Source organism: Anguilla anguilla, chromosome 6 (assembly GCF_013347855.1).
Source record: "Anguilla anguilla isolate fAngAng1 chromosome 6, fAngAng1.pri, whole genome shotgun sequence".
Lineage (NCBI taxonomy): Eukaryota > Metazoa > Chordata > Actinopteri > Anguilliformes > Anguillidae > Anguilla > Anguilla anguilla.
This window is the reverse complement of record NC_049206.1, coordinates 20,634,512-20,661,622: the sequence shown is the minus strand read 5'-3', so window position 1 is coordinate 20,661,622 and position 27,111 is coordinate 20,634,512. Positions and strand designations below refer to the sequence as shown.

The 27,111-nt window shown below is 43.2% G+C and overlaps 1 protein-coding gene across 3 annotated transcripts in view; it reads right to left on the bottom strand.

Annotated features, from left to right (window-relative positions):
• Positions 1–4,242: 4,242 nt before the first annotated feature.
• fndc3ba (fibronectin type III domain containing 3Ba) overlaps positions 4,243–27,111 on the bottom strand; it is a 148,529-nt gene continuing 125,660 nt past the window's right edge. For all 3 annotated transcript variants that reach the window (XM_035422631.1, XM_035422632.1, XM_035422633.1), the window contains 5 exons: positions 25,421–25,701; positions 18,988–19,206; positions 13,918–14,084; positions 13,561–13,688; positions 4,243–8,325 (listed from right to left, as the gene is read on the bottom strand). In XM_035422631.1, coding sequence (XP_035278522.1) covers positions 8,014–8,325; positions 13,561–13,688; positions 13,918–14,084; positions 18,988–19,206; positions 25,421–25,701 — 1,107 coding nt within the window. In that variant the 3' untranslated portion in view covers positions 4,243–8,013. The remainder of the gene's footprint in view (positions 8,326–13,560; positions 13,689–13,917; positions 14,085–18,987; positions 19,207–25,420; positions 25,702–27,111) is intronic.

Sequence of the window (27,111 nt, the reverse complement as noted above, 5' to 3'; positions counted from 1 at the left end):
ATTTTTGGTCATTGCGGGCTAAGATGTATGCACCAACAGAAAACAAACGACGGTGCGTCATGCATTTATGAATAAAGTATATCTTCGTTCTTTCCATCACCACGTTAGCTAATGAGAGTTGAGTGTTTTGCCACAAAATGGCTGCTGTGCATCATCCAGGTGGGTGCGACACATTGGTGCGAGGGTGAGGTGAGTTCTCACTCATCACTGTAAAGCATTTGGAAAAAAGTGCTATATATAAGCACCAATTCATGAATTCATCTTATAATGAACTCTGAATCCCGAGACTTACAAATATTGACACTACCTCTAAAGGTTTCTGTACATCTTATTCTGGATAGAGGTTTTGTGTAAAAATGAATCTGCAACTCATACAGATGGTCATTTTGTGCCAAAATGATATCAAGATATCTTAAATGAAATACAGTCATATAAAAAGCATGAAAGAGAAACACATTTTTTAAAGGAAATATGACATTAAATGCAGGGAAAGGATTAACTGTTAAACAAAAGGTTTTTTGCTTTGTTTTAAACCACCCATTCTAGTTTGCCATAACTTTACCTCGTTTGACATTCATGTTTGTTGAAATAGGTTTTTTATTTTCATCCACATTTTGACAGCAAAGGACCTTATTCTGTGGGCAGCCATTTTCAAGAGAGAATACAGTTTATGCTGCAAGGAACATCCTAGTATATTACTCATGGAGGTGGGTGGTTAGCAAAAACATAAGAAGTTTGAATCAGTTGTAATACATTATTTGACAAATTAACCATGGCAGTCTGCCATAAAGACAGAATAAACTGCAAGGACCACTAAATCCGATGCCAGAACTCAAACATTTCTTGGCTTACAGTTAGAATATCCCAATTCAAAGACATCAGTTTATAACAGGGGCCGGCATAGATTCACTTTACTTCTCATTTGCTTATTGTCATAGGTACGGTCAAGCAGAAGGGGAAGGCTTCAGTTGACAGGGTATCCCCCGGCCCCGTTGCTCAACTGCAACTTCTGTGGAAGACTAAGCATCTGCAATCTACCTGTGGCAGGTGTGTTAGTTCTGCAGTCCTCTGGTACAAGAATTGCAGCAGCTCAGCCAGTGAACTCCAAAATGGAGTTAAGTCGCAGCTCACTTCACACGTTTAAGAGCAGTGCCTCTCAAACTCGGTCTTGGGGGACCCCTGTGTATGCTGGTTTTCATTCCAGCAAGGGCCAGTGCGGGTGCACAAACCTGATCCTGATTCGACTAATCAAGGTGCTTAGCAATGACTCTAGTGATTGATTAGTAGAATCAGGTGTGTGCACTCACACTGGCCCTTTCTGGATAACACTGGGGACCTGAGCTCTAAAACATGAAAAGAACCTAATTAAGAAAATTTAACAGCTTGTTAAAATTTGGGGATTGCTGTTGAGGTTGGAATGAAAACCAGCATACACAGGGGTCCCCCAGGACCGAGTTTGAGAGCCACTGTTTTAGAGGACGTACAGCCACGTACGCGCCCTCTTGCCATTTGTTCTGGCTAGAGTGACAATAAGCAATACTGGAATCCATGAAATATGCAGCTTCATAAACATAGCAAAATCCACAGATATATGAATATTTGTACTTGATATTTGCAGATCTCATCATGACCTATACGTAAATATCAGTGGGAGGTTTCAAAACACCCGCAAGCATTGTAAGTTGACTTTGCCTGGGGACTTAAAAGTGATTTAGGGGTTTGAGAATGTTTTCGTTCCCGAAAATCCAATGTATTATAAATGAATAAAAAATTAATGTTACACGTGAATGCAGTACCTAACTTGAGCAAAGGCTGTGGTCAGGTCACAAAATCTGAGAGGGTTGGGGAATGGCTCTGGCTGAGTAGGTAAAAACTGTTTGCTAATAAAGCTTCAATTGTATTTGAATCAGAATGTATTTATAGGAGACATAACGCACCAGCTGGGCAAAGAGTGGGTCCTTTCAAGCGTTCCATTCAGTTCAGCAGGATTTCAAGGAACTAATCCGTTTAGGGTGAACTTTAATATGGATGTTTTTGGCTCAGCAAGCATACAAAACGAGGGATAAGACTCATAATTTAAAAAAAGAACCAAACAAAACAACCTGTTCTTTTTTTTAGGGCGTTTCTATGCTGTTATTTTGTTCTTCCCCACCTCAAGCCCCTGAATGATTTCCAAGAACCTTAGGGGAAGGCATCGATGGAGGACATTTTTAAAATCACATTTGTAAGGGTGACATTAGAATTTCACCCAACCTGTAGCAAACATTAAAAAGATATTTTTGGTTTTTGGAAAGGCTTGGCTTTTGTACACCCTTACCTATTGAAAAGGGTCCATCATCTCTGCAAAAAGCAAAGCCTTGTCTAATTTAATAAGAGAGCGGGGCAGTCCCGGTTATATATTTCTCTATCCCTTGATTCATCCTGGGAACACAGAGAGGGTTACAGAGGTGGGATCACAGTACAGAGGGTGCCATGACCAGGAATGGAACCCTAGTCATACACAACTCATTCTATAAACCATGCCACAGTCTCGGCCTAAGAGGACTGTTTTAATGTTGGAATAAAAACTAACAACAAGGGTGTCAGTAAAATGGAGTAAGTATCTTCTATTTATTTATTTTTTATTTATTTTGTGCTGAGAAACTCTTAAGTCTGTACTCAAGTTGATTCCAAAAAGCGTACTTGATATAAACCCTTTTGTGTTTTTATTTTTCATTAAGTCTGTGTTCACATCACTGGCAAGAACATCCTTTCTGTGTTTACTGTGTCTGAACTCACACAGTGCAATCCTGCGAAGCAAGACAACAGATGCTGGTATTACAATTTTTCCATCAGGCAACATTTCACTTAACCCTAATACAATTTCATCAGATGTTGAGGCCCAATAATTGCCTGCACCTACATCCCCCTTATACACTCATTTCTGACCACATGCTGTATCTCCAGGATTAAAAGTGTTCCTCATCTGTTGAATCAGCATGTACTGTCTGGAAATCTGTCAAGGACCACAATGAATATCAGCGCACTTGAGACTCACGGCACTTGAGTCTGACTGCTTGAGCCACAGGGCTTCCCACTCATTAACTCCCGTCTGATGCCACACATATTGATTTTAAATTGAAAATGGCCCACACCACAGCCCTTCTCACCTCACAGACCCAAGACAAGAAAGTCACATTACATTTTCTTCTTGTTGGTAAAGTGAAATGCTTTCTGAAGGACATTATCAATATTACTGGGACTGGCTTACACCCAAACGCATCTTGGCAGGGTGAAGCCAATGGTGTCCTGCAGCAACAAAAACTTCATAGCTAATAAACATAGTACTGAAGCAAAACCCAGACTGAAACTAACAACAAGAACTAACATTAGAGGAGCTCTTTATAGACCCCATCATCCACCCTGATGTAAAACATGCCAGTGGTGCCAAGCCTGGGAAGTGCAGCTCCAATGCCATTTATCACACATTTGATTCAAGTGCCAGGGAATCACCCAACCAGCTTGCGCCAAAACCTTATGGCATAAATGCGCTGCAGATTAAGGTTCTAAAAACTGCCATTGGTTGCCACCAATGCAGACCCACAGCAACTTTTTCCTTCAGTTCTAAAGCTATCATTGTGATACAGTGGAAGGGTGCTGTCCTGGCAACAACTCACTAGTGCTGCCGGTTAAAATATGGTAAGGTCTAGAGTGACTCATGAAAAAAAGTCAATGATCAAAATTAAAGATCAAAATCACCTAGATATTTACGGCAGCGTTCTTTCAAAAATCACAAACCTCAAAATTACTTTTCCATTGCAGCATAGTGTTTTAGTTAATAATACACTGCAAACAGAAGAAGAACAGAAACTCAACTCAACTCCAGCAACACAGTATTAAAACAAATACCTGAACATGTCAGTTTACTTTCTCACTATTAACTTAGGGAAAATTAAAGTTCACTGTGTGCTAAACTGGCACAGGACATCCATGTTCTCAAACTGAAGTTAACTTAAGAATATTTTCACAGCCAATTCAATATTGAATTATTAATATTTGCCACACACCAAAAATTATTTAAAACTATATTGTACATAGTTAGGGTTCAGGCTTTGTTCTGGGATATTTTCTTTCTTCTATGAAGCTTTGGCATTAAAATCTATCAAATGGACAGGATTTCAGAATTCTTGTTTGGTTACTTCTTGTTATTTGCTATCAAGTACATATAAACACAAAATACAAAGTATATCAGAGACCAAGCAATATCAGAAAAAAATTAAACATTTATTGGGCATAAATATATTACATATACGCTACAGATACAGTTTAGTCTTACATACATAGGGTAGTATTTGCAAAATCTATACATTAAAATTGATATGGCAGTTTCTTTTATATATGCATATGAAATCGTCTAAAATTTACAATACAAGAAGAAATGAATGATTTTAAATTGGAAAATCATGGAAAGCTTGGAATGTTTGTTTTTCCTAACTGTGAGGTAAAATATGCTTTTATTTCAGGTTTAAATGATTGAAAACATTTTGTGTCTCTACACAGTTACCTGGGATTACTTCTGGAGCAGTGCTGATTAATTGCCAAACTACTGTTTTCCCACACTCGCGGTTAAAAACGACGACGACGAAGAAAAAAGGAATATCTTTTTAAACCTTCAAAGTTCAGTCAGACGAATGGTTAGCTCTTCTCGGAATATGTTCTGACGCAACTTGGAGGCATTAAATTTAATTAAATGTGGAGTCTATTCAGTTGAACATCGCCTCAGACCTCCTTGACATTAGAAATGTGGGCGCCAGGGTCTTTGAAAGAATAAATATTCACTAGAGACACAACATACACACATTTGAAGATATCTTTGTGCCAAATGTGATCATGGTTGCCAAGGACCACTGAACAGACTCCTTGTTGCTTTTGAGAAAATTTTGAAACAGCAATGACAATTCTCTGTTCAATAACCAATGAAGTTGCTTAATCAAGCATTACAGTTCAATGATATATTTCTTATAAAGACTAATGTTTTGCTTTAAAAAGTGCTTCATTTCAGTTAGTTGTATTTTTTTTTATTACCATCATACTATATAGCTATCTATATATATATGTCATTATCAAAATACTGGATATGTTCACTATTGCGCTATGACATACTGTATCTGAAAAAAAATCATTTGTCGCAAAACATAATTTGATTGTTTTTCTCACGTTTAAGAATGAAATAGTTTTTTAAAAAGTTCATTTCAAAAGGGTTATACAATTAAATGGCACATTTCGTTTTACAAGAAAAAAGTATTCTTGCCAAACAGTTTAAAATTTTCCGTTTCAAGATAGTAGGCTACTGGTCAATTTTCACAAAGGATTTGTTTGCGTAAACCCTTCAAATAAACAGAGTAAAATAGAGTGGGCAAGCCTTAGCTTTGGCAAACAATACGATATTACAAGCTTTATAACACTATTTAGCAATGCCAAATATAGCTAATTATAACCCATTAAAGAAACCATAACCTGGCTAAACATTTGCCACATCTCTAAAGACAAATTAAATAGGCTGTAAGTTCAGCACTTGCTTTGAAAGGAGATGAACAGGCTTTTTGATATATGTAAAACTTAACTGATATTGGCATTGTACTGTACGTGCTACAATGTTTCCAATTACTGAAAAAAAAAAATACTTAAAGGGTTACGGATATTAGGAATGCTGGCCTGTATTTATAAATCTAAAATACATCAATACAAAAACAGAAAAAAATAACATGCTACAAGGGAAAAATTAGTACATAACTACACTTGTCTCTTAATTTTTAAAAAATAAATAAATGAAGATTGCACTGTAATTGGCATTTAAAGTACTGTATGCAATATATAGTATAAATAAACCTAAAAAATTATACCTTACTTTCCCATTAACTTTGGCAAAAGGTATTTTTGAGCTAGTAAACGATTTTGCTTATGGACACTGCAGAGCAAGGCACAGCTTAGGCAATGAAAAAAAAAAAAACATTGAATAAGGCGAATGAGGGAAAGGAGGCCACAAAAAAAAGAAAGGAAAAAAAAGGCAACGATGACAGCTTGGGCAAAATCACAATCTAAAACGTAGTGTTTGCAGCACCCTCTTGGAAATGTAGCATTCATTTCTTCACCTCCTGAAAGTCCGTGTTCCCTGAGGCACAATACAGGCTTGTCAGTCAGAGAATGGGAGGGGCTTGCTGCCAGTCACCGAGCCCCCCAACCCCCGCCACCAGTAAAAACTTCAAAAGGATCTGAAAGTGTAACATTTCAAGAAACTCTTTGGATTAATAAGATCTGCTGGTTTGTACCATGACGTGGCTAAAAGGATTATGGGTAACTTTCCCATGATGTTTGACATGGACACATTCTTATGCTTCACCGTTAGTGTCAAAGGAGGTGAAAAAAAAGGGAAGAACTGCCTCAGCTTCGGCAATTCTTTGTTTGTCATTCCAATAAAGCACCGTTTTTCTTCAATTAGGACTATGGAGAAAGACAGAATAGAGGAAGAGAGAGCATGACTGATTTTTGAGAAACTGAGAGGAGTGAATGAAGAGAAGAGAAGAGAAGAGAAAAAAAATGATAGAAAAGGAGAGAGGCAGTAAGAAAGATCGAGAGACAGAGAGAGAGAGAGAGAGAGAGAGAGAGAGAGAGAGAGAGAGAGAGAGATGGCCTGATGACTCAGGTATTAATTCACAGAGTGATTAAGCAGTATACACTACTATTTCACAGCACAGCACTGGCTTCGATCACAGAAGTCTCCCCCCCCTCGCTCGACCCCCCTACATGCACGGGGTCACTAACCAGGACGAGCGCAGGCACAGTATTGTCCCGGGGCCGATAAAAAAAGCGAAAGATTAAAGGACGAATATCAGCGGAGGCGACGGCTACAGACGGTGGGCGGCAGCGTTAGAGAAAACCGGGAAAAAAAAAAAAAACGAAAGGCGGAATGAACGACGGGCAGGCGGGCCCGGTCAGCGGGTCCGTGGGTCAGGCGCCAGGGCGTCCGCGCGCCGGCGAAGCGTCCTGGCGCCCCGCCCGACGCGGACTTTCGCGGGCCGCGGCGGAATGGCGGACGGCAGTGTTTTTTTCCTGCCCCGGACACAAGGTCGGCTTCACGGCCCGAGCCCGCCGAGCTACGGTACTGACCACGGAATTTCAATCTTAGAAGCACCATTGTACGCACGCTGACTCATGCTCACTTAATTTGAGACTTCAAACCCAATGTCATTTTATATTACATTACCTCTATAGAATTTATATATTTTGATATATATGTGTATATATTAGGTTACTGGTTTCATTCTTTAAAAAAAAAACAGGATAGCAGCATTCACTTAAACCACACTTGGATTGCAATTTGCTTTGGCAGCTTAATGCTGGTGGCTTTGACTCGCCCTACTGATGAAATGGTGATGATTCCACATTGGTTTCTTCTGAGCACAAAGACAGCTATCTAGCACACTGAAATCCGGAAGAACTGACAAAACACTGCAAATTACTTGACCTCGAAAGACATTAGATGTTGCAAGTTAAAAGCTTAAGGGTTAAAGCTATGATGTTCTACAGAGAATATGGCTGTAAAGAAAAAAATGAATGAAAAAAATTATGCCGAAGTAAATTCAGATAAAACAAAGTAAGGCCATCAATGTAAAGAAAAAATACATTTTTTTTTAGTCATATACATTTAAAACGATACAAAAAACATGCAAATCAGCCTGTAGAAACTGGTTTTGCCCACGACTCCTTTTAAGGCTTGTTAATCAGAATTTTCTTTCCCAAGCAAGCTGTGGCAAAGGCGTAAGGCTCCTCTCAAGGTAAATCCATACGGCACAACAGAGAGAGGGAGACGGCAATGAAGGGGAGGAACGGAGAGAAAAAGACCAGGAAGAGAAAAGCCTGAATACACACTGGAACTACAATGCGTAGCAGTTATTTAAAAAATATATCTCAAGTTTGTTTTTCATCTTGTTCTCTCTTTTTTTCCCTTGCCCTCTGTTTTCGTGTTGCGTTCTCTCACTTCATGAAGAAGTACTGTAAGATGAAGGCCATGAGGATGGAGAGGGTGGCGAACCCCAGGACTATTAGGGCGGCGAACTGTTCGTCGGAGGCCATCATGCCCAGGGCCGCGTCGGCGTTGGCGGCGCCTGGCTCTCCGGGCAGCGCCAGCTCAGTGCGTCGCAGGGTGAAGAGGGAGGAGGGGCTGAGGGGCCCGCACAGCTCCTGGGCTGTGTCCGCGCACCGGCGGCACGCGCACACGCGGAAGCGGTAGTCCATGTTGTTCTGAAGCCCCGAGATCTGGAATGTGGTCTCCTCTCCCTTAAACACCTGGAAGGGGAAAAAGACAACGTCATCTTTAGCGTCCTCTGCACAGACCCTGGGCTGGACTACATTACCCAGCATGCCTTTCACTGAGCTCCACCAACTAAGCTGATCTGTCAGCAGTTGCAGGTGGCTCGCCCACGTTTCAGTTTGAAGATAGTGGGTTTAAAATGAATAGATAAATGTCCCATGAACCCCATGTGTTTGGTAATATTTTCGATCTTCTGTAAATTAACTGCACACCTTTGCCCACACACCCGTGTCCCAGACAAATTCCTACAGTAGTTCTACCGCTGAAACAAGGATTTAAAGGGTTAACAGGTGCTGGCTGTAAGCAGTAAGCAAGTAACATTTGGATCCCATTTGTCTACGACTCCACAGCCCTTTGGAGTGAATGATCAAATAACAATGACCTTTAAATCCTGAGCCAGAAGACAGAGAACAAAGGAGAGTTACTGATACTGAAATGAAGGATAGTTTCAATTCTGGATATCCTGACAGTATATTTCTTGCAACCACATCACCTACCCAACAATTCAATCTTCAAAATAATTGAAACACACCAGCTCATATCGTAAATGTAGTACACAGCTTTTTTCCACAAAACCTTCCCCAGAAGAAAAGGGCTTTCTTCTGTGTTATGAATGCTATTGTCCATCACAGAATCACAATCAGGAAAAAAGAAGATTTCTCCACATTCCCAGCATCAAAGGAAAGATCAGACGAAGGCTGTTTGCCGTCCTATTCTCCTCATCTTCTGATGAATCCACCGACACAACAGCCCCAATGCCTCCACTTACATGCACAAAGGTTAGCCACGATGATTCTAATGCAAATGTGAAATTGACTCTACCGCATCACCACTGTGCGACAAGCACCCAATCCTAAATTAAAAGTTGCTGATGCATTTTAAGTGCCTTAAACAAAAGCTTAACTGTACATGCAAATGCATCAAAAACAACTAGCTCAGAATTTCAGCGAGAATTTTTAAAAGGCGTATAGCTTTGCTTGTCCATCCGGGAAATGACTACAGCCCCCATGATTGACACAGTTTACCTGGAAATGCGAGTAACAGGAATATGCATTACTGAGAACAGGAAGTCTGAGGCCTGCCGGCGAATGCGGACCTCTTCATTAAGACACAACAGAAGCAGCTGCAAATTGCTGCAGTAATTACCGCCGCATAAAGCCATTACATTCCTCACGGTACGCAACGCGTTCGCAAATTCACACATTTCGATTCATAAAACCACAAAAAATAATACACAAACAGACTTCTATTGTGAGAACCCCATTAGCACAATGGGTCAGCAGGAACATTCTGGGACAGGTATGTATACATTCATCTAGTCTGCCATTAACTGGCAATTCATGGTTGGCTTGAGCAGAATCCACATATTACATCTAGCTATGCAATGAGCCAATGAGCCAATTAGAGTACTTAAACTTCAATAAAATCTAATGTATGTTAAAATTAATGTTCCCAAAGTATAACACAAGATTGCAAGATTACACAAGTCTGGAACATTTCCATGAATTTATTCTACTGCCAACTACAATTCAGATAATTAACAGCAGAGCTTGTCATTTCAGATAATAGCTTGACATGAATAATGCACTGTGTGCGCGAGTCGTTAAAAGAAGACACTCAGCTGGGCTTTAACACTGCTAAAATAAACTTTTTATAATCACAGTGAGTGAGATGATCTAATTGGTTTCATCTTTGGTGTTCATTTAAAAAACTGGCATATTTAAAGGTAGGGCACATTTCAAAATGAGCATCCAAATACTTCTGACCTACAATATTTGTAAACCTGGAGACCAACCAATTGTTATATGAAGAGTGGTAACTTCAACCATAATTTGGCACACCTGACTCGACTAATTATCAGCTCAGTGAGATCTCTAGCTGTTGAATGAGGTGTGCTTTGTTAGGGATGGAGTGAAAACCCACAGGACCACAGATCTCCAGGAACAGGGTTGGTTACCACTGCCTTAGACTACACCACATACCAGATCAATGTTCTTTGAATGACCATCTTAAGTGATTCTATATTAAAATTAACCCAGGAAATAAGTCTCCTGCGTGACATCTGTGTCAGTGAAATTTCCGTTATCTTTTACTGTAATCATTTTAAGGAACAAACTGGAGGTTTACTGATAACCTCCTGATACTGTAACTGACAGGGAAAACTGACCATTGTTCAGCCAACAGTCTTGATAAACGGAGAAAAAGCGAAAAGAATGGTTTGTGAAAATAGGCAGGAATGTGGTTTTGGGTCCAGATTCAGCACAGAGCATTAACCTGGTAGTTTTAGCAGTAGAGCTTGCGTCTGGGTTTTCCGTGGGAGAGAGTTTAGCGTGATGGGCAGAATGAAGTTGAGGACCACTGTGGGAGGGAAAGCCTCTCAGCACAGTGTACACCCAGACATTCCTGGAGGACAGAAACCAGGAAGTGCCCCCTGACAATCTTCTTGCCCTTCTGACATCCCAATCAGGTCATTTTCTCTACTCAGTTACAATAAAAAAACAACAACTGAGCAAGTAGAACCACCCCCCACCCCCCAAAAGAAAAAAAATGTCATTCTGATCTGACATGTGCACAGATGCAGAAATTGAATTTCATTTAATTCTTCCTTCGATTATATTTTTTTCAGGCACATGAAAAGTAGGTTTTCGACTGATGAAAAAACAATCTATCCGTGAAATTATTCCATTAATCAACATTCATGTGTAAAATCTAAACCAAAATCTTTTGAAAAAATTTTTAATCACGTTTTGAAAGCTACTTCAATGCCTTATCAGTAGACATCAGTAAAACATACTCTTATGATTTTCTTATGCATTTTTGCAAAGGCCATTGTCATATCCACTAATTCCATTAGAATAACTATGTTAAAAAGGTTAATGTATATATATGCTTCAGAATTTGTGAACTTATGGTGCTTAGGGAACTTACGAAACTCACACTTCTGAGCCAAAGGTAACTGAAAGAAATGTAAACTTAATGGTTCCATCCCACAGTAGGACAGAAGGGAGGAGTATTATTATTATGACTACTGCTATTATGACTATCGTAGCCTTATTTCAGGTTAATGGGGGAAATCTGATTTCTTAAATGCCATGCATCATGCCATGTGTCTGTAACACATAATAGACAGGGAGATATGTGTAAAAATGTAGAGTATGATGTGTACGATGGCTTACACATCACACTTAAGTCCAGGTAAAGAGACAATAAAAATGATTACAAAAAAAAAGACAGTATTCAAGACTGGGTGTACCAGCCTGTAATACGTGAAGCAGAAGTAGATGAACCAACAAACAAGTCAATCAAGTCCAAGAATTTTCTAAATCTCAGGGGCAGGCTTCTGAAATGGGGCTCTTTGAGTAAAACGGCAGCCGAAGGCTGTTAAGGACATTAAGTGCTCTGGAGGGACAAAGACGACACTGGCTGTGCAGCTGAGGGAGCAATTTTGTGCATCTCGAGCAACTGTGAGCTGAGATTGCTGCATCAATCTCAAATTGGGACAACGTGCGAGAGAGCCCAAGTACCCAAGTACATCACCTTAAAAACGGCTCTCTTGATCTCGAAGCAAACGCCACAACACAAAGGAGAAAAACACTGCACCCCATTTCTTGAAACCAAAAAAAAAACAGCACGTTCCCAGAAGCATCGTGAGTAAGAGGGCGTATTTAGGCATTTTTCTGTCTGAACAAATTGAATTCAATTTGTAGTTTTCTCTCTATGGTGATTATTTGAATCTCTGGGAGAGTTAATGTGCAGTACTATGAGTACAACACTAATCCATGATTACAGCACAATTAAAATCATGTAAAAATTGTTTACCTGCATCGTGAAAACATGATAATATTACTGGCCTTGTGCAAACAGTTCTAAAAATGTCAAATATAGCATTTTAGTCAAGAGGTAAACAATGTAGCAATATTCAGAGTGAATACTGGCAACAGGGAAAGGATCTGCTTCTCCTCCCTGGTTCAAACACAAACAATATTGAAGTTGACTCTGAAGCCTGAGGAAATGTCACGCGACTCGGCTGTTGTGCCATCAGAACAACGCAGAGTCTGGGAAAGAATCCCGAAAACTAATTAAAAAAGATGACATTTTACCTCAGAATGCCACAGATGTTGATAAACATATCCGTGGAATCATAAACGCTTCTTCCAAGATAGAGTTCCCATCAAGGGTAACGTGTCATCTGCACTGAACGCACGCTATCATAAATTCACGTTTGATGTTTAAACGAAGGAAACCGCGATGCGACCAACTTCAAATGTTTTGGTCGGTAACCGAGGCTAATCAGGCAGACGTTGTCATGGCGCCCTGAATCCTACATTCTCGTGGGGAATTATTTCTGGTCGCACGTCAGCAGGAGGAACGACCGCGCCACCCACAGGACATCTGGTGACTCGCAGCGGCACCTGCAGCAACTTCCCAGGCATGGCGCGACATTCTGGAACGTTCAAATACATCGCCGAAACTCAAGCCTGGTGCATGATGACCATTGTCGACCAATCACCAAAACTACAGTTTAGGTAAATGAATTATTTGCATTGCTTTTGCACCGTGCAATGTTTACACGCTCAGACTGTAAATGGTAAATGGACTGCATTTATATAGGGCTTTTATCCAAAGCGCTTTACAATTGATGCCTCTCATTCGCCAGAGCAGTTAGGGGTTAGGTGTCTTGCTCAAGGACACTTCGACACTCCCAGGGCGGGGTCTTACCTCCTGAGCTATGTCGCCCCCCATAATTACAGCCATAATGCATCCTCCTGCCTTCATATATTTCAGTATGGGATATACTGGGCCAGCGATCCTCAGTCCTGGCCCTAGAAATCCAGGCTGGTTTTTGTTTTTTCCTTAAGATCAGCAACCGATTCAGACTGAAGAAACCAGGCGCCCTGAATTAGCTGTGTAATCAACAGCATTAACTGATTAATTACTATGCTACTCAAGTGCTGAATAACCAAAGAAACATACGCGGTGACACTCCAGGAGCGGGATTGAGGACCACTGAATTAGTCAATAAATTAAGCGCAAATTATTTTCCTTCCAACCCTTGTTCTATGTAGTTAGAACTGGCCCATGCAGGTACTCCAAGTCGTAAAAGTGGGAGAAAAAGCAGTAAGCACGATTTCCTGCAGTGAGGAGGACGTACCCCGCACAAGACAGCTGGCGCTCAGACGCTCGCGAAGCAGCCAGGGACAGGAGCTCACCTGCTTGTACTCAGACTCCCGCCCAACCAGAATCTGGAGGATGTAGCAGACCGGGTCTCCCCTCATTGGTGAAACGGCCTCCCACGTCACCTCGCACACGTTACCGTCCAGCTGCGCGACCCTGGGGGCTGCGGAGCGAGAGAACGGGGACACGGTGAAGCAGCGATGCGACGTCCTGCGCGACGTCGCTAACGCCCCACGCGCAGCCCGCACCCCCTTCCATGTCCTGTGGACCTGCCACAGCTCAACACACCGACATGCAGGCATGCAGGCACGCACACGCAGATGCGTTTAATTGTGAGAAGCTCACAGAAAAGCCAAATGCGAACACGTACGTACTGAAACACATTTGAGTACCTTTGAGGGCGGGCGGTACAGATTTGGTGGTGGTGAAGGTGTAGACGTCAGAAAATGGCCCCTCTCCCGCCTCGCTCAGGGCCTGTATCCTGAAGCTGTAGCTGCTGGACTCCGTCAGTCTCTGTACCTTGTAGGTGTGGCTTGGTCCGCGGTAGATGGTCACAAACCTGAAACGAACGGGGACAGGGGGGGGGTAAGAGTCACAGGAGGGCAACTAACGCCAGTTGAGGAACGCTGCAGGTGGTGTGATACAATGTCATTTGGAATTGGGAGAATAAAACTGTTGTAATTCTTCCAACAGCCTTACTGTGCTAATAAAAGAAATCTCCTTTTACGGTGCTTTATTCCGCACAGAAGTGCAAAAGTGCAAAGAGGACAGTATGCTTCGTCTGCCATTTGTGTATGCTTGTTTGATACTTATGCTCAAAAAATAGTAGCAGACACAAACAAGGCAAGGCTAAACACCTTCAGTGAAAACTAATGTCAAACAGTGCAATGCCATGGTACTCCTTCTTAAGATAACAGAGCTTGACCATTCCCAACCTGATCTGAATTTCAGCAGTCCTTTAAAAGTGACGATTTTCTCAGGGTGGCAAGAGCTTTTATCCCCAAGCACCGCAGTGGTCCTGTTGCCATGGCGACAATCAAAACGCTATCAAATATCAATAACAACTGCCACCATAATGCTCTTCTCTAACTGGTCATGGGACAGGCCGAGACACTAAAAGCCATCTGATCAGGGTCATGTTGTCCTGCCCTCTTAATCATGAATTATGACTATGTCCTGCATTAGCAAGGGACACGCGGCATAGCAATCAACACAATCAGGTGCAAAATATTGGGTAAACAAGCAGTGCTGCAAAAAAATGTCCAGACCTCAAAAACACAGCAACAGATGTATACAGATTGGGAAAAAAGTGCCCTGTCACATTGCCAAGAAATCTATCCCAACTTTATTCACTCCTTTCATTGCTAATATACAGAACAGACGTAAAATTACTTCTTCTTTTTTAAAGTTGGTGAGACAGTCGCACAGTGTCATTTTGAAAAAAAATCCAGTAAGTTTTTCAAAGGCAGAAAAGATCCATTTTTTGAGAGCGGGGAAGGGAAAGCAATGGTCAGTGTCAAACACATTCTTGAGTGTGAACCAAGGTCCTTGGCTCATGTTGCTATAGCATCAGTGACTAAGATCTGCCTTGGAAGAAGGTGACTGGAATAGCTTTAAGAACAAAGAGGTAATGGGCTTTGTATAGAACAAGAAATGCACTGCTTACAGAGAGGCAGGGAACAGAGTAGGGTTTCAACAGAGGAGGACATATATATTTAAAAAAATAAAATCCAAATAGGAGGGAGGTTTTTGTTTTAAGTTAATCCTTTCTTGACGATTTCACACTCATGCAACAATATTTTTTTTAATTCCCATGGAAAAACGATAAATGTTCAGATAATTACAACAGTTGTGTAAAAATATCGCAACTACTTAAAAATGCATTAAGTTTCAGCATGGCTTCCTTTTCTGGGAATTCAACAGTAACGAGACATCAAGAGAAATCCAGCATTGCCTAGGGTGCCTTCCAATAAACAAGAGACACAAACGAAATTCAACGGATATAATTCAATCAGCAGATACCCAATAACAACCTTTTTTTCAGTTTCAGAAAACATCAATACACCTCTAACCGTATGAGGAAAGCTGAGGAACTGAGGACCACCCAAGTTGTTTCAGTTTGATGACACCACCCGATTTAAAGACCCTTCCCAATCGGCTGGCCTGGTTGCCTACGCCTGCCGTGATTTTCTTAAACGGACAGAAGGGTCTCGGCTGCGGACGGAGACGCTGCACGCCACATTGCATCCCACAATTTCTGGATTCGGTCCCCAGTGCGGTTTCACCTTTCTGGTTAATATTGATAGCCTGCTTTGACAGGTGCTTTTATCCAGACAATACGAGAGGTTCAGAACATCCAGCATCCAGGCAAATTAACACCTAGCGTACAAAAAGCAATAATGTTTAAGGAAACAGAAATTCTATTAGTGTACACACAATGCCAAACAATTACCTTAAGAGGAATATATCGACAACAGTGCACCATGCACACACTGACTGATAATTCTCTGTGAGAACAACATTAATAGTTGCTATGGCAATTTATCCACTACTGCTAATTAGCGCATTCAGCATAGATTCCTTTTTACACTAATGGGGATTAGAAATGCAGAGCTACACAATTACTCTAAAACCATATGAAATAATTGCAAATAGTTATCTGCCACATGTTCACACAACAACTACAGCTGGTGCACTACAGCAAATGTGCTTTGAATGTGTAGGTAAAAAGAGGCTCGACAGTTCAAACACATTATCAGCGACAGTGCCATTTCCTAACACCGTTGTCTCATTTTTGGACTGCACATCAGCAGGAGAATGAAAGCCTTAATGCCCTCATGGATGAGGACTGCAGCTGTGACATGGACACCCATGGAAAATATGTGTTGTGTTCAACAGGCCATTCATTGTTCCATTGCCCGAATGCTGGCATTTTGGATTAATTAACTGTTGTCCTTGTACGCAATGCATCTTGCGTGGATGCAGGGGGAGGATTTCTTGCTATCTTTTTCATCTTTTTACATAGCGTGGTGGCTTGGGGGTAATTTCCTGTTCTCAGAGCAGGAATGAGGGCCTGGGAGTCCATGAACATGAGTTGTGACCCTCAGTCCGTGGGATCTACACAGAATGTTCCTCTGTGCAGAAAGGAGGAGACTTCAGGCAGCCACAATGCCTGGGAGTGGGGAATTTCCTATGAACATCTAACTTTGTGTCAGGCGTAGTGCAGTGGTAACCAATCCTGATCCTGGAGATCTACCATCCTGTAGGTTTTCATTCCAACCCAAACAAAGAACAGCACCTGCCAAGCAATAGAGTCAGGTGTGCCAAATTAAAGTTGAAATGAAAACCAACAGGATGACAGATCTCCACAAACAGGGTTGGTTACCACTGGTGTTGTTTGTTGAGCAATGCCGTGGTCCTTGCTCCTGCTCCGGGAGAACAAGGTCTGCTGGTAACAGTGCAGTCGACTGCCATAATTGATCAATTAAGTGGTAATAACAACAGAAACCAGGAGGCCCTGCAGACCCCCAGAACCAGGGTTATAGAACACTGGTCTGTAGAGTAAAAAAAACAAGAACACTTTGCAAGTTGCTCTGGTGAAAAGCATCTGACCAAAAATGGAACGTGTGGAGAACACCACCACCGCCATATGTGATGAAAGTTAAGAAGTAAGGCTGTGTTTCTCTTGTCATCACAAGAAAGCAAACAGAATTTCAACTCCTTCTGAGACTGGATCAGCACCGAGGAGAGCTGGGCACTGCTTAACCGTGACAGGTCTCGTAGGGTTGCAAGGGGAGCTAAGAAATGAGAATTTAAAAACAGGTGGCGATTGAGAGCGCTTCTGCGGGTGGCAGGTACAGTATTGGCACCCATCTGGACCAGCAGCATTCCCAAACACAGTCAGGAAAACCAGCTGCTCTGATTGAGTTTGCGGACTGATCGAGCGCGTGGTCTGATTGATCTGGGGAATGATCGAGTTTGGGGACTGATCGAGTTTGTGGACTGACTGAGTCTGGCGACTGATCGAGTTTGCGGACTGATTGAGTCCGGGGGACTGATCGAGTTTGTGGACTGACTGAGTCTGGCGACTGATCGAGTTTGCGGATTGATTGAGTCCGGGGGACTGATCGAGTTTGCGGACTGATCGAGTTTGCGGACTGATTGAGTTTTGTCAGTCCGGCGCTATGGCGGAGGGAGTCTAACGTGGGATCCGCGCTTCTTGTTTGCGAGCACCCTCTGCATCGCGGGCGGGTCCCTGGGAGCTTTCGGCACTCGGCGGAGATAAACTGCGGTTTAATCGATGGCTGCCGGCGACTGTCAGGCCTGACCTTAAGTCAAGAGTTATTTTAGCCGGAGAGCCCGTCTGCGCGCCGGAGCCCGGAAACGACGAGACGGGATGAGACGGGGCTGAGCGGCGGTGATTTGGATTCCGGGAGCGACGCCCGTTCGGCCCTCATCGATCAGCGCGCTCCGAGCCGATGAGGGCGACGCGCCGGGGGGGACAGATTGATGGAGGGCGCGAGCCGGATGCCAAGTCACCGCGCTATTCCGCATCTGTGTTATTCCGTGTCTGTGTTTGTGTGTGTGTATGCATGTGTGTGTGTGTGTGTGTGTGTGTGTCTGTGTGTATGCGCGCTTGTGTGTGTGTGTGTGTGCGTGTGTGTATGCATGTGTGTGTGTGTGTGTGCGCGCTTGTGTGTGTGTGTGTGTGTGTGTGTCTGTGTGTATGCGCGCTTGTGTGTGTGTGTGTGTGTGTGCGTGTGTGTATGCATGTGTGTGTGTGTGTGTGTGTGTATATGCGTGCTTGTGTGTGTGTGTGTGTGTGTCCCCGTGTGAGTGTGTGTTCATGTATACACGCCTGTTACAGTTACAGGTTGGGGTTGGTGGGGTATATATCCCATATCAATATAGAGGGGTTGCAAGCAGCTAGAAAGTTAAAGAGGTTCACCTATGTGAAACAGTACTAAACGAATAATGCTCCAGTACCCTTTCGTACTGCATTATAACCAAGTATGACTTTAAATGACCCTGGTCATTTCGTTTCAGAATGTGGGAAGTTTTAAGATCTCCCAGATGGCTCTGTGTGCTTTCTTTTTTTTAACAATATAATATTTGGTTATCTTCACAGTGCACTTTTGCTATCGTGCTCCAGAGAAGAAAAAATGACTGTGGACAGGTGCCAAGAACAGCAGCTCCGGGGCCTGGAATGGACCTTTACACAAGCTAGACAAGACTGATGTCTGTTGGGATGAAGGATCGGCCCTGATCCCTGCATGGGCGTGTGTGGGTGGGGCTTGATAGTAGTGGATAGCGTGTGGTTGGTTTAGGGGTTAGGGGGGAGGGAGGATTTATACAGAATGGGTCAGTGAAGGTGTAGCAGGTAGGGTGCGGTGGGGGCAGTTTGAGAGGGGCTAGAGTGTAGCAAGGAGTAAGACGGTGCAGGTGGAGGTTGTAGGTCTCACCTCTGGTTCTTGTCCTCCATCTGCAGGGCGTAGGATAGGTCGTCGCTCAGCAGGACTTTGGCGTTGCCGTTGGCGTCCCCCCACTTCAGCTTCAGGCTCTGAGGCCCAGCCGCTGAGCACTCCAGGCGAGGCGGGGCCGGAGGCAGGGGGAGGGTCCGCACCTGCAGGGGCGGGCAGAAGGGGCCGGCCCCAATCTCGTTCACGGCCTGGATTCGCAGGCTGTTGGGGGGGGGGGGGGGGGGGAGGACACAAAGCAGGGGGCAGTGGTCAGACGGGTGAGAATTTGCGGACTAATCTCTAAAGCAAGGTGCTAAACATGAGCTGAATGATACAGCTAAGTAGTAAATTAAAAATGCAATTGAAGTCCTCCTAGGAAAATGGAACTTCAAAGCAAGTGAACCTGACTCCAAGGGCAGATGAGGGTGTTACAAGGTTTCGGTGGAAAAATGGCGGTGAGCTGGTTTACATTCTAATGCACAGAACAGAGCACCGTGAGCCGCGAAGGCCTAATCTGACCCGCGAGCTCTAATGCCTCGGCCCGGGAAAAAGGCAGGAAGCGGGCACACTGAGTCATTTGAAAGCCCAAGAATAACACGGGCAATTATTAAACCTGTTTTCTTTCTCCTCCAGGACGTGGAAAGCGAATTTTTGCCTCAATGAAAACGCGAACGGGTCTGACCTCGGCGTGCGGGGAAGCACAGAGCGCTCGCTATAGCCTCGTGCTAACGAAGGGGCCGTCCTGCCCGCTCATTCCACCCCGTTTTCTCAGGAAGGCGCTTCGGAGTCGCTACATTATTTCGCAGAATTGATTCCCCTGGGCCAACTCCTTACAATAAGCGCCTCCGCACCGCGGACAATGCCACTAAAGGTGCAGCTCATTGACCTGCGCGTGTTCCTCACACTCAATTGTTTGTGAGCTTCTTGCGGTGAACTTGCGAAATGTGTCCCATAATCAACATTTATTTATTTTTTAAAAAACTTTTGTTTAACATTTTCAAAGCAATGAAACATTTTCAGTATGTAGATCCTTCGGGATTATACTGCAGCACTGGGGGGCATAACCAGGGATCAGGTGACGCTAACTCAGTAAACATTTATTCCTAGTACACCACCGTGAAAAGCCTTTGTCATGATACGGCCGCGTCACTAATGCTAGTGACCGACACCGGGACTTCCAGGAAGGTGGCGGCTAAAGCTACATATTGTTCGTTCAGCAGGCTGTTGCTTGTTGTGATATCACGCACGTGATATCCGTCACAAACAGCTCGGCGGCGCGCGGGTGCAGTTAAGTCGGACGGATTTGCAGGGGGCTCGACGCGCGATTACTAAACATGTGGGAGCAGATGGGTGCGCCGGGAGCTGAACGTTTCCTCATCGGTCACATACGGCGCTCCCGCGACGCCCTTCTGGAAACTTCCCTCAGAACGCGGCGGCCAAATACAACAGAAAAACCCGCGAAACCCAGATGGCGGCAACATCTGGACCCTCGCCGCCAAATATGCGTTTACGAAGCGCGCAGGACCGAGCGTTATGGCGAAGCCGCGCCAGAAGCCATGCCAACCGCCATGACGTTCGCAGCCACGGCCTCAAATTAAACCCATTACCGCCATTTCTCCTTTTCACCCTTCATACGACTTCATGGAGATTTGCATAATTGCAGGGGAATTACTGTATGTGTAAACCCCTGGATCTTATACTTCATAAGATGAAGGTGCTTCATAAAATAAATTAAAAGGAAATTATTGTGTGCTTAGATGTAGCAATTAAATTACTTGGTAACTGATAATCTCTACGAAATGCCTCAATATAATCGTTCCCTACATCTATGTAAGTCTGTACTTATTCCTTTAAATTTCCCTAAAATCTTCACACTTTTCTCCTTTAGTCTTCTGGGCAGTTGCACTGTAATTTGCTCAGAGATCAGACCACACCCCAGTTGCACCCTCGCTTCACTTTAACCCTTCTATGACCAGAAACATTATTCAATGTATTACTATATAACATTATATTACTGGGGTCCAATGATAATTAACGGTAGTGCTCTTGGCAGCATTCCTTGATGAATGGAGCGCACTATATCCATCCCCATCAAGGTGAAGCTTCTGCATTTTCATGTTGCCATTCCCTACTTCCTCTCTGCTGTCTATCTCAAAACTCCGCAAGCGACTTGTTTACTGCTGGTGGAACTGGCGCCTTCCAATCGCACCTTAATATGACGGTACTCGTCATTATTGGCCACACAAACAGACAATTTACCGTTCTAAAATCTGCTGTTACTATACATGACTCATGAAAAATGTGCAATGGTCAATGGAAGATGCCATGCACATTTTACACGCAGCACCAGATGCAACACCCACTAAATGCTTTAAAGAGTTTCAGTGGAAATGGATATTATGTACAGGTGTGCTTCACGAGGGCGAGGGGTATAGGGATATCACAGAATTTGTCGCAGACTTTTCTCTAAACTGAAATCCGCTCGCAGGGAGCTTCATCTGCCAGGAGAATACTTATACTCATCACATCAGAGGCCTCCAAATGATCTGTGTCAACAGTGAGAAATGAAAACCCACAGTGATGAACAGCATCAAACTTGACGGTACTTTCGAGAGCACAGACCGTTTCTTATCATTACTTGAGATCCGATCGGGCGTAAAAACAGCATATATCATGGACTGACGGTGCATAAACATAAACAGTGCATTTTGGGCCAGGCTAGCACATCAATCATATTCCGTTGGTAAAAGCACACGACTGGCTATGGGGTGACCTGGTACCTTCTGGTAGGATTGCTAAGACTAAGGTAAGCAGAAATCCCAGGACAGTCCTCATTCTGCATATCCAATATGACATGACAGTTACACAATCAGGATCCTAAATTGACATGACATTTAAGGCTAAATAGGAAAATATTAAAAATTTATTATGCGGTCACTTTTCAACGAACTTTTCACCAGCCAATTTAAACCGGGTTGATTGATATCTTGCAGATAATGTATAAGGCAGTGGTTCCCAACCCTGTTCCTGGAGGTCTACTGTCCTGTAGGTTTTCACTTCAAGCCTAACAAAACACACCTCATTCAACAGCTAGAGATCTCATTGAACTGCTCATGAGTAGAATCAGATGTGCCAAATTAGGGTTGAAATGAAAAACTACAGTACGGTAGACCTCCAGGACCAGGGTTAGGAACCAGCGGTATACGGTGAAGTGGTTTGATCTGACCTCTTGGGCCTTCTCCGCTGGGCATTGGCGTCAACTGCTTTCTGAATATATTTGGCATCCGATACTCCGAGGCAGGGCCGTGAATCACGGGTGACACGCGGTGACTGATCTAGCCCGTGTTTGATATGCGCTTCCTTTCTCACCTTGAAAAATGACAACATAAAATATAACGGGGAGGGGAGAAAAAAAAGGCAAAAGCAGACTCCGAGCCAACGCTGTCGGTCGATTCGGAAGATAAAGATGGCAGAGCCTTCAGCTGTGCTTTATATCAGAAAATGGAATCTATCAAGCAACTCCTACCCGCGAAACTATTTTCTTTTTAATAAAGAACGAGATGGAAAAACCTTTTTTTAAACTTCACCACTGACTGAGTTCCATTAAAGAATTCTGTCACCATTCTTTGCTTCATAAAAGCTGACCACTGAACACCAACCTACCAGCAGGGGTAATCATTCTCACAAAGAAGAGTATCATTCTGGCCTGCAATGCAAATGGTGACTGAAAAAAAGACTCAAGAGTTGATAAATTGGGTCTAAAAAATGGCTCTTTGATTTAAAAGCTTCACTAAGCCTTTATACCAAGGAACTAAAAGGAATTAAGGCTGCTGGGATATAAAGCAAAAATCTCATCATTCAATCAAACATTTTCTAAATATTAACCTTATTTAGGTATTCTAATAATTGACAGATGGGAATCTATGTAGGACAAACATTAAAGCTCAACCAAACACTAAAGACTGTATTAATGAAGAGGTAAAAAAATAAATGCTTACGCCCTTTAATTCATGCCAGTATTCAAGTGTAACTGTTTCCAGAAAAGTCATGTCATGAATCTAGTCTTTGACAGATGACTCTGGCTTGCATAACCTCTGGGGTCAACGGCAGAGTCCACAGACAAAATGATTTATGGCACATGAACTGTAACCGACAAAGGGAACGGCGAGTAAAGAATCCGATCAGTGTTTTATTGGGAATGGTGGTAAAATGCCCCTGCTGCCACAGAATAGGCGAATGCCCAGCGACCAGTGTCTACAGTCTGATCATGCCATGAACAGACAGCTCAAGCAAAAGCCCTGCCTTGTGAAAGTGAATTACAGATCCTGTGTATCAAGAAGTGTCCCACTCACAGTTGAGTGTTGCTAAAAGTCACCATCTCACAAAGCAGTCGTAAAGAGCTACTCCAACGCAGCCTGCGACTGATTTTGGCCTCAGGATTAATTAACACTCATTGCCAGCAGTTCCCCATTAAATCCCAGTATGCAATGGGCTTTCGCAGTGTGTTAGCCTGATGGGAGTTATACAATTAAGTGCGGCAGTACAGCATGATGGTTAGGTAACTGGGCCTGCGGTTGTACATTTGAATCCCAAGTGAGACACTGCTGTTGTACCCTTGAACATGGTACTTTCACTGAATCACTTCAATACGTACCTAGCTGCGTAACATACTATATACTGTATATTATATATTATATAGCTATAATATAGCTGCATCATACTGAAGGGAGGAGAATAGTGTAGGGTTGTGCAGAGACGATACTATCTAAATCGTTATCTGTAACTGTATTCAGACATAAAACCAGAATGGGCCACAACATACAGTGGAAATTGTGTAAACAAGAGACAATTGCAATTTTGTAGCCGAATCTAGATTGGCTGAGTCGGTTAAGGCACTTCCCCAAGAGGAAAGGTAGAGACATGGCACATTTGAGCCTCATCACCTCAGGTTCATCACTTGACTGACTGTGACCAGAAACCGCCTGAGAAAATCTGCATGACTCTACACATTTAGAGAGAGACATTCTTATTGCTGCCAGCACTAGGAAAAACAGGGACAACCTTGGGGAGTTACAACTCCCTGCACCCCACATGAAGAACATACCCAGTACTGTCATCAGATACCGGATTTAGGTAGAGGCAGGAGGAGAGCATGCCCATATTCTCAACATTCTCAACAGCACATCAACCAAATTCCTATCATGAGGTGGAAAAAGACTCAACATCAAGCCCTAAAATACAGGCTTGTAAAAATTCAGGGAAATTAAACCCCACGTAGATGAAAGGCAATCTTGCTTTGCCCACGTAGAGATACACGATAAACAACAACTCGGTGGTAATGAACAGGAAGGTTGAATGGGGCTGGTCTAAAAAGACTGTGTAAAGGTGACCCTACAGTGGGCGTCCAGTTTATTGCTATTATTACCATTATGTAACATTCATTATTTTGATTAGCACATTTATAGAAGTGTTTTTTTTCAATGTCACTATTGATAGCGGCTGTAAAACAGTGTCTGGAGGAAGGAAAAGCGGGGGAGGTAGAAGTGGTCACGGAATATAGAAACATGTGAATACAGATATTTGAGAGTTTCTAGAGAAGTTTTTGGATGAAATTATTTTTATCATTTGTCAGTATAAGTACAGAAACTTTTAAAAGTCTGATATGACTTGATAATTATTACATTTCACTTTGTGTCTGTGTGACAAGCCAAGATTTAGGGGGAAGTCAACTGCAACTTAATACATTTACAGTTATTAGCCCTGTCACCTGAGCTGTAAAGTGCAACCCAGAAAACACCATGTACTCCCATGATGAGGCTGCTAGAAAATGACATTATGATGTTAATTTTGGTGGATTGTGGGTAGTGCATTTCAGATACCCATGGCGCATGCAGGTAACAGTAAACATACACAACCTTTTTTTAGTTTGTTACAAGAATAGCCATGTAAACAAATAATTTCCTGATTCAAGCCTTTACCACGTAATTGCGTTTCCGCAGTGTTCTGTAATTTTGTCTCGTACGTTCTCTCGCAATGAGGTCTTGGTGACCTGAGGTTTTGGCAGCGGCCCAGTAATGAGTGCGCACTCTCATGCAGTCTCAGATTCATTAAGGAGAGCAGGGGAGGCAGAAAGGGACTCAAAGGACTCAAAATAATTTTCCCGCTTGTTTAAGCCTTGGGGGTCACGGGTTACTTCAGCTGCACCCCTACATTAGGCTGTCATACGCATGACTTTACAACATCACATTATGACAGTGATACGAGCTTCAACAAAAGCTGTAACAAGGTCAATGGCTGGTTAGAACAGCTGTTATGTGATGGTTATGACATTTATGGCATTACGGCATGTCGTTTGAGTTTGACTGCTACCACAATCCCTTTGGATTGGCGGTCATGTGCAAGCCGCAGACAGCGAGCCTGTCGGCAGCTGCCTTACGTGTACTCGCTGTCCGGCTGCAGGCCCTCGATCACGTAGCAGGTCGCGCGGTCCACGGCGATCAGGCTCTCCCCCATCACGATGTTGTAGGCGGTGACCTCAGCCCCGTTGTCGCAGGGCTCCTCCCACTTCAGGGCAAGGCACGTGGACGGCGAGAACGGGCGGCCATCCGCGTGGTCGCAGTCCGCCAGGTAAAAGGTGGACACCGCGTCGGGCGTGGTGGCGGGGGTCTGGCAGCTCACCAGTTCGCTGTAGGGCCCCGCTCCCGCCTGATTGGCAGCCTGGGAAAACAGAACTGGTAGGTTAGGAATGACAACAGACTACTCAGACCGCACTGCTATAAAACAAAGCACATTTGGTTGACGAGGAAGAAAAATAAACACTGTTTATTAGCTCAGGACCAAAGCCAGACCGAGGAAAGGCCAGACAACAGGGCTACAAAATGCAGAGTCTTCAGCTAACATCAAAGAATGAAAAGCAATGATTTTCAAGGAGTAGCAGGAAACAAATATTGAACCTTATGTCACAGAGCAGGCATAGTGACAATGCACAATACACAGTTAAGAACAAAAGCACACAGTATGGCGCTTATTACAGAAACTGAATGAAAGAAAGGGGGAGGGGAAAGAACTTAGGAAGGAAGGGCAAAGAGTGAGAGAGACAGGGACGCGGTATTGCTATCACAAAATGAAAATAACAGCAAAATAAGTAGCAGCACATTAGCATAGGCTTTTCAGAGCCCCCCTCTACTCTGGAGAAAATGAAAAACATACTGCGCGTTTCGACAGTGCTTTTCATATTCACTGCTGCCTTTCCACTTTCAGTGCAGTCTTTCAAGCCTTTTCAAACGAACATATCAGGGATGGCGTAAAGGCCACCGCATCTTCAGACAAAACAAGACCAAAATCAATCCCAGATCCCGGTCCATGAAGCGACGAGGCTGTCTGTGTCCTTAAGGGACTTTCTGATGGAGTCTTAAAGCCCCGTTCTCCGCGCGGACCATTCGCGGCTAGCAGACTGAAAGCCTCGCAGCGTTTGCAATTACGGCATAAAGAATCTCCATCATGTACACAGCCACTTTAAAACAGACCTCCCCTGCCCGCTTGGTTTAAATAAATAAATGGCTTGTGTAAAAGCATCATGACAGATGGCTCGTTTAGAAGAAAAGAGTAACACTTAAAGATGCTTACATTATCTCCTTGCCGTGCATACACTATGATCTGGAGACTTGAATAGCTTACACTTATTTGTTGGCATAAGCAGGACTAGAAAAAATAAGTCACGCACTCACTGAGTGGCTCCCAGCAAATAATCGGTAGTACCTTGGTTTCCCCAGTAGATGGCCCTAATAAAGCAATTTTCTTGCTAAAGGCTCAATCACTGAAATTAACCTTCATTTCTTTGTTTCATATGATCCAATTAAGAACCTTTATTTACACAGGGAAATCACACTGTCTCTAACAGACAAAAGCTAAAGGCCCCAAGAGATAAAATGAATATATAAAAATTAACAAAAAATCATTAAAATAAATAATAAAATGCAATAATAATAATAATAATAATCAAACAGTGCACTTCAGTCAGAACATTTACATTCAAAGGTAGCCAGGCTCCTGAATTGGCCCATGGTAATCAAAGGGTTCAGCTTTAATATCCACCGTAACTCATTCCAGGCATGAAGAGGCAATTAC